Consider the following 13291-nt stretch of genomic DNA (forward strand, 5'->3'; position numbering starts at 1 on the left):
CACCGTGGATGAATAGAGGGATCTGCCCCCAACACGAGGTGTCCTGGCTCCTCCTGTCCTGCTCTCAACGCTCAGGCCTGGTATGCGTATGACTCGTTAACATGTCCTGGTCAACTGAACTGCAACATGTGAGGAGCCCAGGCTCCTGGGACCCCATCCTGGTTCTGCCGCTCGCAGCTGTGTGATGCTGGGCAAGCAGATTCATCTCTCCGGGCCTCGGTTTCCTTGTCTGCAACACCAGGCCAATCATAGCAGAGCACGGTGTATGTAGTGCAGTGCTTAGGAAGTGGTACTTATTGTTGTTATGTTAATACAAAATATTTTAAATGACTTATGGAACAAGGCTGATACTTGACAAGATGGTTGCCCTATGGCTTTCAGTGCCCACTGGTGGCACGCCAGGGAGCATCTGAGGGCCACAGGACCCCAGGATGGTAAGCACAGGAGCGGTAGAAAGGACACTGTCAGAAAGATATGGGCTCTGACTCCAGTAATGCCCTGTAGTGGATCAGAGATTGGAACTCAAGGAAAAAGAGAATGTGTTCCTTGAGCATCAACTATTTAATGTTAAGTCTTTAAAATTTTTTATAATAATCATCCTCGTGCCGAGCAGGCTTACCAGGAGCTGGCCACTGTGCCCAGGCCCTGGGTTATCTGCTCTATCTGCACAAGAACCTCAGCTATGACTGTTTCCACTTTACAGCTCTGTGACCTCAGTGTGCCTGTCAGTAAAATGGAGGGAACCCCAACACCACACAGGGTGGCTGTGGAGGCGGCGGTGACAACAGTAGCAGTCACTGACACTCATGTGAGTGATAACACGGAGCATGAACCAGGGTTCTGAAGAAGCTAGCTAATCTCTCGCATTTTCCAGGAGAGGAAGTACTGTGCTAGGTGCCGTCAGTGGTACCACGGAGGAAGCAAGGTTGGGAAACATCACAGTCCTGAGGGAGACACAAGTACAGACCACTGGGCCTCAGCCAGGCAGGTGGCCCAGTAGGAGGCTCACTGGCTTCGGAGCAGGTATACCTGTCTCTGAACACCGCCCCTTCTACCTGGGCAACCTGCAGGGAATGTTCCGCCTCGGGAATCCCAAACGTGTAGAGGATATTGCCTCACAGAATGCAGACATTCAGGACAAATTACTCTCTTCCTCACGGGTGTCTATAAAACTTAAAATGGACTCAGGAGTCAGAGAGCCTGTGTACCTTTCCACTAACGCGCTCAGTGTCGTCACCTGTACTGTGGGTGTGGTTAAAGATGGGCAACCTGTGATGAGGGGGCATCCTGGACAATGTCCGCACCCAAGAGGCTTTAACTAAATGGGTGCTATTCTCTTACTTTCAAATTCATCATCGCTACGCAAAAGCTGTAGTTAGGTAAAATAAAAAACAATGAAATTGAAGCAAGTTCTAACTTATTTTACATAGCAATATTTCAAATTTATACTTACACTGTGGGAAAGGGTAGGGGAAAAAATGTCTCCTAAATGAAAACCTGGTTGCATAGTGGTTAAGAACTACAGCGAGCTGCGGCTGCTAACCAAAAGGTCGGTAATTTGAATCCATCAGCCGTCCCTTGGAAACCCTTTGGGGCAGTTTTGCTCTGTCCTTTAGGGTCGCTATAAGTCAGAATCGACTCAACACAACTAATTTAAATGAAAGCAGGGAGTCCCTGGGTGATGCAAAAGGTTAATGCATTTGGCTAACTGAAAGGCTGGAGGTTTGTATCCACCTTGGAAGAAAGGTCTGGCAATCTACTTCTGAAAAGTCAGCCGCTGAAAACCCTGTGGAGCGCAGTTCCACTCTGACACACATGAGGTCGCCATGAGTCGGAGTCAACTCGGCAGCAACTTGTTTTATTGCTTAAATGAAACCAACTCTGGTAAAGAAGAAATAATTTGAACTAGTAAAGAATTAAGAATGCTTTGCTGAGCTAGTGATACTTGAATTTTACAGAGAAATCTCACTGCTAATTTCAAAACGACACTAATTGCTATTTTTAATATAAGTGACCTAAAAAAAGATGATATAATGTTTTGACTTCCTAAACTTAAACAGACCCTGCCATTTCCCACTGCACTTGAGATTCACGTTGTAATGGGATTTTTCAACAAAATTTTCCATTTTTCACTTATGAGTTATCTACGACACCAGCAAAGGAGCCTTTATCTGTCTGGTTCATTCCTGTGTACTTGGTGCCCAGGCTCAGGGCTGCTGCAATTTGTTGAATGAATAAATGTTGACTTAACTTCAGGATTCAGCAGTGACACATTTACACATGCCAGATTCTCAATTTATAAATATTTACTGTCAGGACTTAATTTTAACTTTAATTAGCCCAACTGTTAAGGATACCTCCAAAGTGAGAAATATTACCCATTCCTTCACAGCAGATGTAACTCCAGCAGTTAGTCTCCTATGTCAGTTTGTAGTGAATGCAACGCAGACACGGAGCGCCTACAGTGTGTCTTACAGTGAGTTGATCAAAGCTTAACGCAGACCAAATCTTGGAAAATGAATTCAAGACCAAATTCTAGAAGATAAATTAACTAGGGTAAAACTTCTCAAGCTGACATGCCCCCAGAATAAAAACAACAGTTTCTGTGAGTTCTCACTTGAAGGTTGGTTGAAAAAAGTGCCACTGAGATGGTGGTTTTACAAAGCATTTTAAACAGAGGGCGTCATGACTGCCACTGTCCTGTGGACACGTTTGCTAGATCTGGGAAAATCTGACTATAAAATTATTCATTTAAAGGTATGTTTACAAATATATTAATGGATGAGGTATGTGCTTTAAAAAAAAACAAATGGAACAATTCATCTGTGAGTGCTCCTTCAAAAAAAATCATCTATATGAGACCAAACAGTCAACATTTACCCTAAAGCAAAGATGAGAAGGTGGGGGGAAGGGCAGGGAAGCTAGATTAATGGAAATGGAACAACCAGGATGGAAATAATGAGAATGCTGACAGAATGTGGAAAATGTAACTGATGTCACTGAACAATATGTACAGAAATTGTTAAATGGGAACCTAATTTTCTGTGTAAGCCTTCACAAAAAACACAATAAAATATTTAAATAAATAGAGTCAAATTATATCACTAAACAGGAGTTTTTGTCCAGTTCAGTGCCTCCCAACCTTTTTAACAAATACTCCTTTGATAAAACTAAAAATTGCACATGTTCCTTATCCACCCTGAAAAATCTCAGACTTGGTGAGTGAGGTACAGTCTGTCTTCTGGCTCACCCTAGGGACCAACAGGATTTTTGTCCAGCTTTGCTTCCTGTAGTTTGCATTACGAAGAGTCAATAATTTCTTCTTTTTTCATTCATAAAGTCCCCAAAGTGGACATGCCTCTTCTTGTCTCAAAATTCTCAGGTACACCCCTGCAAGAGGATCTGGAACTCTTTCCCGCCAGCCCCCGGTGTGAGAAACACTGCTCCAGCCAATGGCTGAAGGCAGAGACTGACTAACAAACTTGCCCGCCCTGAGCGCTCAGCAGCAACTCTCTGCCAACCCAGGCATGGTGCTATGTGCTTTTATACACACGTCGCCTTAATTTGATTTTCACATCAACCTTATGAGGTCAGGAAAAAACCCATTGCTGTCAAGTCAGTTCCGACTCACAGCAACCGTACAGGACAGAGAACTGCCCCATAGGGTTTCCAAGGCTGTATATAATCTTTACGGGAGCAGACTGCCACTTCTTTCTCTGCGGGTTGGCTGGTGGGTTCGAACTATTGACCTTTCTGTCAGCAGCCAAGTGCTTAACCACTGTGCCACCAGATGACTGTGAGGCTGGGATGAATGCTGTCAGTTTACAGGTGAGAAAACTAAGGTAGAAAGACATTCAGTAGCTTATCTGAAGTCACTTCACTAGGCAGTAGCCCAAGAGGATTTGAATCCAGGCTGGTTCAAAGCTGAAACCTGACTGTTTAACTGCTATGCTCTGTTGGCATGCCCATCCTGCTCCAAACGTCAGTTACCCCCACACTACCTTCACGTATTGCCTTATCAACCTACTATCCATACTATTAACTTAATATTTGCTTTACATTGGCACGCTGGTTATGTTTTTTTCTAATACATTTTAAAATTAAGCCTTTTGGAAGCAGTGGAGGTTTAGTGGTAGAACTGTAGCCTTTCACGCTGGAGAACCACTCGGGTTCGATTCCTGGCCAATGCACCTCATGTGTAGCCATCACCTGCGTATCGGCGGGGGCAGCTTGCATGTTGCTAGATAGGTTTCAGTGGAGCTCCCAGGCTCAGATGGACTAGGGAGAAAGGCCTGGCAATCTATTTCAGAAAATCAGCCAGTGAAAACCCTGTGGATCACAACGGTCTGACTTGCAACCAATCATGGGACAGATGTGGCACAGCAGTAGGCAGTGTTTTCATTGCATTCCATTATGTGGGGGGTCGCTATGAGTCAGGGGGTGGGCAAAGCGGCTTGACAGCTGCTAACAACAGCTACAACATTAAATATTTTAAGTGTACCCCGGTAGCCAACCCCTCAGGATCACATCATGCGCTCCCAATGGAATATGTGCCTCCACTGAGGAACCAGAAAAGGCAATTTCTGGGCAGATAATTCAGTGAGTCAGACAGCTTCCACAATGGGGTCACCAGGAGCACCCCAGAATTAGACATATATGTAGTGTGGACAAGGTTTCAGGGGAGATCAGGAGTGTCACACTGCAATGGGAAATTTCTCCAAGCCAAGGGCTGGAAAATGATGGCTCCCAGGCCCAGTGCCTGTTTTTATAAATAAAGTTTTATTGGAACACAGCCATGCCCATTCATTTATACATTATCTGTGGCTGCTTTTGTGCTACAACGGCAGAGTTGAGTGGTGCAATAGACCATCTGGCCCACAAAGCCAAAAACATTTACTATCTGGCCCTTTATAGAAAAAGTTTGCTGGCCCCTGCTTTAAGCCAGGCATTTCCCATCCGTATTATGGTTATTACCTAGGAGCTGCCGATGGTCAGATTTTGCGCTGAGTTTAACCTGATTCCATTTAACCACTGCGTGCCAGTCTTAGCTAAGGGCTGGGCTTACAGAGGTGAATAAAGCTGGGATCCTATTTCCTGGCATTTATAATCTAATAGAGGAATCAGGGTGTAAACAAATAATTTTACTGCAGCTCAGTAAGACGTTCCAGTAGGTTTTGCTGTTTTATTTTTCCTGTAAAGTGGACTGTGGAAACCTGACTCTTTGGTTCTTTAAAACTCTGAAGTTCTAAAACCATAACCAGGGGCTAAGATCTCGCTCTTTTTCTAATTTAAAAAAAGAGCATAAACACTGGAGACGAAACTCTAATTCTGTGAAACTCTAACTCATTAACTTCTGCAGGAAAGATCAACTTACTGGGATTTTTTGTAATTGCCAAATTTGCTCTGGGCTCTCTAATACACAGTTCTAATCTGCATGTGGAGAATAGAAAAATGGTATCGAGACACTGAGGGAAACACGGTAAGTTAGAAGAGCTAGAGTTTTGTTTTTTACGACGGAGTTTTTAAATTGGAATCCGTATTAACTGGGTCACATATTAACCTTTTGCTGGAAAAAGCATGAGGGGTGGAGGCAATGTCCAGGTTCAACCAGAATTTCAGTGTCCACTCTCTGTCTTTGCAACTCCAACCAGGTACCAGGTGAATTAAGGGGAAAACCAATTTCCACATCGGGGGGACGTGATGAAATTGATTACCCACAGGCAGAGGAAAGCCAGACAGAAAATAATGGGTGCCGCGCCACATCTGCGCATCTGTCCTGCCCTGATAACTGTTTATTTGTACTGACTATTCACAGTGTTTTTGTATCATACAAAGGTTTTTCATAAGCTTCAAAAGTAGAAATGGAATGCATCCGTTTCTACAGAAACAGAAGCTTTGGAAAGCTGGTGGGGCTCGATAGGGAGAACTATCCCTGCACACCAGGCAGCCCATTGTATAGTGACACCCCCTCCTCCTCATTTACCTCATCCCATTTAAAGAAATTAACACAACAGTATGAGCTGATTGTTGATGTTCGTTATTAAATCATTTCTTCATCCCACACAGTGATTCAGAATTATTCATTAAGCTTGCTGGAAGGAAGCTGGGTTTTACCTCCACGGTGGCTTGGGGAGGGATATGTTCTTTAAAAGGATATTTTATAACAACACAATTATCATAATTAAAAGCTACCCTGATATTCTGATGAGCTTTTGACATATTTCTGAGTACTGGCATTTCAGCACAGGAGATAGATGAGACTGAAATAGTATTAAGGAATAACATTGCTGGGGTGGGGTGCGGTGGGGCAGGGAAGCCAGAGGCAATATTAAATACCATCTGTCATCATCACCCCCCATTTTATCATGGTCTTTACGTTAATCTATTTTATAAAATATCACCTGAACTTCTGGCTTTCCAAAATGAATTCAAATTATGCTGCTGTGACCCAAGCAATTTTCTGCATTCCTGAATCATGGATGCTGACAATCCCCATGAGAGCCCCCCTACCCATGCTTTCACACTGAACAGGTCCCTCAGCCTGCACCAGAGCCGTGTCCACATCTGACTCTGGTATCTTGCTCACATTGCCCATGGCTTGTTCTGTGTTTCAAATGCCATTAAACAAGGGACCTGGTTTGGCAAGCTACCAACATTGACAGGTGACTGCAGGAAGGGCACCTACCTCTGCTTTTCCCTGGTAAGTAGGTTTAGGTGATGATCTCAAGGTGGCCAAGAAGAGGATGCCTTTCCTACCTGAAGGCCCTGCAGGGGGTAGACGATGGGAAACAGACTGCTCTGTGGGTGTGAACCTGGAAGGCCAGCATCTGGAGCGGAGCAGAGGATACCAAAGACTGAAGGGCTTCAAGGCCACATGATGTGAGCCTGAGAGGCTGGGCCTGTGAGCACCGTGAGTGCATGGACTGGTCTGGCATGCAGGGGGTACTTAACAAGTGAGCTGTCAGTTGGCCAACAGGGAGGGGACCAAGTCAATGATGTGATTCCTTCAGTCACTACAAACAATGATTAAGCATTTGCTATGAGCTAAAACCTGAGCCAGGCCTTCTGCACGCAGAGATGAAGAGAACATAGTCCCTGTCCTCAAGGAACTGATATTCTAGTGGGGGATTCAGACAAGGAAACACTTCAATCTTCAGACAAGTCAACACTTACGGATCAGTTTCACAACTGCTGGGATCAAGGAGAGCTGAGGAGCAAACCTGGGGCCAGGTGGGGGTACCTCATGCAGAAGCTGTCAAGGTTAGTAGGTGTTGGCCAGGCGAAAAACAAGAGGCCGCAGAAGGCATAGAAGATGCGGAAGAGCGCTGGACACCACAGTAGAGAGCTGGGCCTTCTCCCGGCGTGATGGGGGCCTCAGAAGGGTTCGAGGCCTTGCAGCAACACGCCCCTCTGGCTGCTACATGGAGAATGGACTGGAATGGGGCCATGAGTGGATGCAGGGAGACCAGGTTGAAGACGCTACTAAGACCCAAATGAGTGAGGATGGTAGCCTAAAGAAGAGGACAGACTGGGGCAATATTGTTGTTAGCTGCTGTTGTTGAGTCAGCCCCCAACTCATGGTGACCCCATGCAGAAGGGAACAAAACTCTGCCCAGTTCTATGCCACCCCCATGGTTGGTTGTGCATTGGACCATTATGATCCACAGGGTTTTCACTGGCTGATTTTCAGAAGCAGATCGTCAAGTCTTTCTTCCCAGTTTGTCTTAGTCTGGATGTTCTGCTGAAACCTGTTCAGCATCACAGCAACATGCAAGCCTCCACTAACAGATGGGTGGTGGCTGCGCACGAGGCGCATTGGCCGGGAATTGAACACAGGTCTCCTTCATGGAAGGTGAGAATTCTACCACTGAACCACTACTTGCCCCAGGAGCAATATTAACAAGGTAGAATTAAAGGGACTTGAAAGATAAGGGTCCAACCAGTCAAGACGACCCCTACTGGAGGTGGCTTCATCAGGGCTCTAGGGCCTGATGCCATCAGGAGTAGAATGAGAACACTAACTCGCCTGCTCTGCCTCATGCTTACCAAGCAAGCTTCTGATGATAATTTGGCTTCCCATGTAGCTCTGCCTCGGAGAAGAGGCTGCACTGCTGGTGTTGATGGGAATGGCTCAGTCTTGCTCTACGTTAATCAACTGGGATTCTGGTTGTAGATATTAGTCTCTGCGGGCTGTGATCATTTGAGTTCACCTCGCAGACACAGACAGGGTGTGCCAGAAAATCTGGTTCTTGAGCTTGCTGGGCTGTGGGCCTGAAGGGGGAGCTGGTTGGTGCACCCCGAAAGAATGTCATACTCCAGGACTCTTGCTGGGTGGTTAGTAGGCTTCTTCCCAAGAGGCCCTGTTGGAGCCCTGTTGGCTGTGAGGATTCACTGAGAAGAATCCTGTGAAGCACTCAGAGCAGCCCCTAGCCTAGCCGGTGCTCACAGTGGAGGGGTGGGGAGTTTCAGGGGTGGGATCAGGGGGTGGGTCTGAAGGTGGCTGCTTGTGCCTCAGGAGAAGTAAAGGCACAGGGGGTCTTTTCTCATTTCTCCAGAAAGAAGGAACTTGCTTACAGTCTTCCCTCTAAATGTCTCTGGTCTCAGTATCTGGGGAGCTTGCAGGTACCGTTTGTTCTGTCCTGTGATGGTGAGTCCCTGGGTGGTGCAAATGGTTAACATGCTCAGCTGCTAACCAAAAAGCTGGAGGTTTGAATCTACCCAGAGGTGCCTTAGAAGGCCTGGTGATCTACTTCTGAAAAATCAGCCACTGAAAACCCTATGGAGCACAGTCCTACTCTGACACACATGGGGTCGCCATGAGTCAGAGTCAACTTCATCTTTTTTTTAAACAACGGGAAACCCAGAACCGTGTGCCATTGAGAAACTGGTTTCCAAGCGTGGAGAAGAAACGGCAGTAGTCACAAGGACGGCATGCGCACCACTTAACATCGGATGTGAAAGGAATCGTTCTGGTGGCATTAAATGTTCTCTTTGGCATTATTCTGTTAAAATTAGTCTTTGTGGTGGTGCTGATGCCATCTTGACACTTCATTTCCTTGTCACCAGAATGGTTTTCCACACCAGCTCAAGCACGGTATAAAATTTCAAAGAACTTAATAGAAGTTTTCCAACTTCATCTCTGTGGAACAGCTGGAAAATGCCTCCAATTATGCAAGCTTTTCGTAAAATGTCTCTAAAACACAGAAAGCCCTATTGTACTTTGCACAAGTAAATGCTAACACATTTCATGTACAAAGATGAAAAGAAGAGTTGGTGGCTTTTTTTTTTTTTTTAAGGGAATGCTTGCTACTGGGGTCAGGATGCTTCTTTCCCCACCCCATAATAAATACATAAATATATTTAAATTCTAGAAGAGAATAAAACACACTCTGGAAAGATCCAGAAGGAGGAATTAGGACCAAAGCAAGGACACACAGTTGTCAGCAATGGAACCCTGTTAAGTCCCTGGGGCCTGCAGGAGTAGCTTAGAACATACCATTTCTTGTGAGCTGGGTGCTGTAGGTGTGACCAGGGGGAGAAACTGGGTGTATGGGTTAGTGCCATGTGCAAGGCAGTCAGACCCTGACACCTCGTCAAAAAAAAAAAAAAAAACCGGAGTACCGTTATTTTGTGTGTGCACACGTGTCAAATGCATGATTAGCTAAAAATCTGTAGCAGGGTGAGACTGGACTAAACACACTTCTCCCTCCCCTGATTCTAGAAGAGGGCTTAGCCTACCTCACTAAAGCAAATGATGAAGGCCCTGCCCCTGCCCATTAAAGCCACTTCCAGGGTTTCCCCGTTCACATCTCAGTAATACTGGTGGGAGGGTTGGCTCTTACAGATTGCCTGTCCTTGAGCAAGTTCCCTCTTCCTGGAGAAATGAGAAAAGATGCCCCTGCGTCTTTGCATCTCCTGAGGCACAAGCAGCCGCCTTCAGACCCACCCCCTGATCCCACCCCTGGAACTCCCCACCCCTCCACTGTGAGCACCGGCTAGGCTAGGGGCTGCTCTGAATGCTTCACAGGACTCTTCTCAGTGAATCCTCACAGCCATCCTATGACAGAGCTACTACTATTCCCATTTCACAGATGTGGAAGCTGAGGCTCAGAAGGCTTAGTAGCTTGTGCAAGGCCATACAGCTAGTGAGTGACAGAGCTGGGATCCCCAGAACCCAGTTCTGCCCAATGTCCTGTTCTCTCTCTCCCCTCTGCCAGGCTGCAGAGGGAAGAAGAAAGATCTGGAAACCTCTTCTCCAGACTGCCCTCCCACCCAGACAGCTGTGGTCCCAGGGCCTCTACCTGCTTTGGTGAACTTGTCTGCCATCTCCTGCCGAACCGACTTGGTGAGGTTGAAGTAGTCGTCGTCTTCGTCGATGCTCTGGAGGAACAGCGGAATGTGCTGGAAGACAACGCTGTGCTGGCACTGGCGTTCCCCTGCGATGCTCAGCTGCTCGTCCAGCCACTGATCCTGGGCCTGCTTCAAGGCAGGGCACCTGGAGGCATCGTAGAAGAACTGGGAATTGAGGACAAGGAACAGGACACCCCCGACCCAGAAGCTGAAATAGTCGTCTCCCCAGGTCTGACAGAACTCCGCGATGGACTCGGCTGTGGGGACGTTGCCAATGTCGTGGTTGCCGCTGACGAAGACCAGCGGGATCTCCCTGTCAAGCTCCTTGAGCACCCGCTGCAGGTCCTCCGTCTGCTCCTGCCGCCAGGGCGTTCCTGGAAGAGCAAGGTTAGGTTCTAAGGTGGGCTGAAGGCTGCCTGTGCATTTACTAACATGAGATTAAAGACAGAATAACCTCGAATTCACTCAACCAGGCACATGGAAACTGCAAAATGTAGTAATAGCTAAATGCAAATCAACAAGTGAGCTGGGAGTCACTGCCAGTCCCTCTGAGTTGAGGAACTCCCGTCCTTTGTTCAGGCCGTGGCAATCCAATGTCTTTTCAGTCATCTGACACAACTGATCAGGTGACAACATGGAATCAATCTTAACATTCAGTATTAACCAACAGGTCACCATGGAGAGATTCTCACGCGTGGTCGCCCCACATGTCAGAGCAGAATTGCGTTCCATAAGGTTTCTAATGGGTGATTTGCAGATCACCAGGCCTTTCTTCTGAGGCACCTTTGGGTAAACTTGAACTGCCAAACTTTCAGTGAGCAGCTAAGTGCATTAACCATTTGCATCACACAGGGACCCCAACATTCAACATTAGTGAAGCTTCATTTTAGATGGAAAGTAAATAGAAATAGTTCTGCTTTTTCTCCTCATATCTCAATGGGCCATCCTATGCACCCCCTCTGGTGCCTGGACGCAGCTTTAAAAACTAGTCCCAACTCAAAGCCCTACTGTTGTCCAGTCGATTCCTACTCATGGTGACCCCAGAGGGTTTCCAAGGCTGTAAATCTTTACAGAAGCAGACTGCCACATCTTTCTCCCATGGAGCCGCTGGTGGTTGGGAACCGCCAGTCTTTCAGCCGGCAGTCAATTGCTTTACCCACTGCACCACCAGGGCTCTTTAATCGAAAACTACTCAGGTTTTTTTCTGACCAGTTTACAATATACATCCGTAGACACATGGCCCTGCAGACTCTGTGAGCATCTTCATGGGATACATTCTTAGAAACTGAATGGGTACATGAAATGGCACGTGCATCTTGCCAAATGCCCGACCAAAGAAAAAGAGGTGCTTTATATTGCCAGCACCAGTGCAAGAAGTGCAGGGTAAACATCTTCATGTTAAGGGTATTTCCCAACACAGGGAATTCAAAATGGTGATGACTGTTTAGACAAAGAGTTGGAAAGTGTGTGGGAAACCAGGATCTTCCTCCCTTAGGGTCCTACCCTCCATACCTCCTGTAACAACGTATTAAAAGCTTTAATAAATGGGTTTTGAAGTGACCAATTCAAATCCACATGTTTTTTGAGCCCCTCTATGCTAATTTCCACCACCTGTCAGTTTGTCATACTGTAGTGGCTTGCATGTTGCTGTCATGCTGGAAGCTATGTTACCAATATTTCAAATATCGTCAGGGGTCACTCACAGTATACAGATTTCAGAGGAGCTTCCAGACTAAGACAGACTAGGAAGGAAGGCCTGATGGTCTACTTCTGATAATTAGCCAATGAAAATCTTATGCTTCGCAATAGTACAGTGTCTGACTCCCTTGTTTTGGACATGTCATTGGGAGGGATCAATCGATGGTAGAAGACATCATGTTTGATGAAGTAGAGGGCCAGTGAGGGTGAGGGAGATCCTCAGTGAGAAGGATTGGTACAGCAGCCACAACAATGCACTCTAACATGCTGGCAATTGTGAGGATAACTCAGAACCAGACGTTTCATTCCAGTGTATGTAGGGTCAGTGGCAATCACTAGGGTTGGTATCGCCCAGAATGGTTAACTCTTGGTGTTACACCACCGCCACCACCCCTCCCCCCCACCCATAGGTGGCCTGGTCAGCAACCCCCGCTTCTGTGGGCAAAGTGGCCCCCGTCCTTTCCAGCCCTTCCCCCCCTCCATGGTTCCCCACAGCTCCTCCACTCTCCTATTGGCCAAGGTAGAGACCCTCCTCTTTGCCCAAATGGTGGGTGAGAAGGGGCTGGTAGCAAGTTACTGCACTGGTGACAGGGGCAGGGGTGGTGGTGGGTTACCCCCTGGTAATGGGGGCGGGGGTGGTGGTGGTGAGTTACTGCACTGGTGACGGGTGATGAGTTACCCCCTGGTGATGGGGGCCGGGGAGGGTGGTGACAAGTTACCTCACTAGTGACGGGTAGGGGGTGGTGATGAGTTACGGCACTGGTGATGGGAGTGGGGGGTGGTGACAAGTTACTCTCGGTGATGGTGGCAGGGGGGGTGGGGCTGGGGACAGGGTGGCGATGAGTTACCCCTGGTGATGATGGCGGGGGGGTGACAAGTTACCCCACTGGTGATGGGGGCCAGGAGGTGTGGTGACAAGTCACCCCACTAATGACAGGGATGGGGGGTGGTGATGAGTTATGGCACTGATAATGGGGGTGGGGGGCGGTGATGAGTTACCACACTGGGTGATGGGTGACACTAACCCTGGTGATGTCACTGCCTTGGTAGCCCCTCCCCCATGACACCAGCCTACCTGCTGCCATGGACCCTGGGGTCATTTTGATGTCACCCCCTCTGACAGTGTCAGGGGTGCAGTGCACATCCCCCATACCCTACTAGTATACTAGTATATACTGCGTAGTGTCACCATGAGTTGGAGCTGACTTGACAGCAGCTATTTACCCAGGGTTTCCTTTTTTGG

At 47.3% G+C, this 13291-nt stretch overlaps 1 protein-coding gene across 1 annotated transcript in view; it reads right to left on the bottom strand.

Moving 5' to 3' along the window:
* Nucleotides 1-13291, bottom strand: part of CPPED1 (calcineurin like phosphoesterase domain containing 1) — a 134712-nt gene that overhangs the window by 24306 nt on the left and 97115 nt on the right. The window contains exon 3 of the mRNA XM_049902700.1: nt 10302-10724. Coding sequence (XP_049758657.1) covers nt 10302-10724 — 423 coding nt within the window. The remainder of the gene's footprint in view (nt 1-10301; nt 10725-13291) is intronic.

This window comes from Elephas maximus, chromosome 12 (assembly GCF_024166365.1).
Source record: "Elephas maximus indicus isolate mEleMax1 chromosome 12, mEleMax1 primary haplotype, whole genome shotgun sequence".
Lineage (NCBI taxonomy): Eukaryota > Metazoa > Chordata > Mammalia > Proboscidea > Elephantidae > Elephas > Elephas maximus.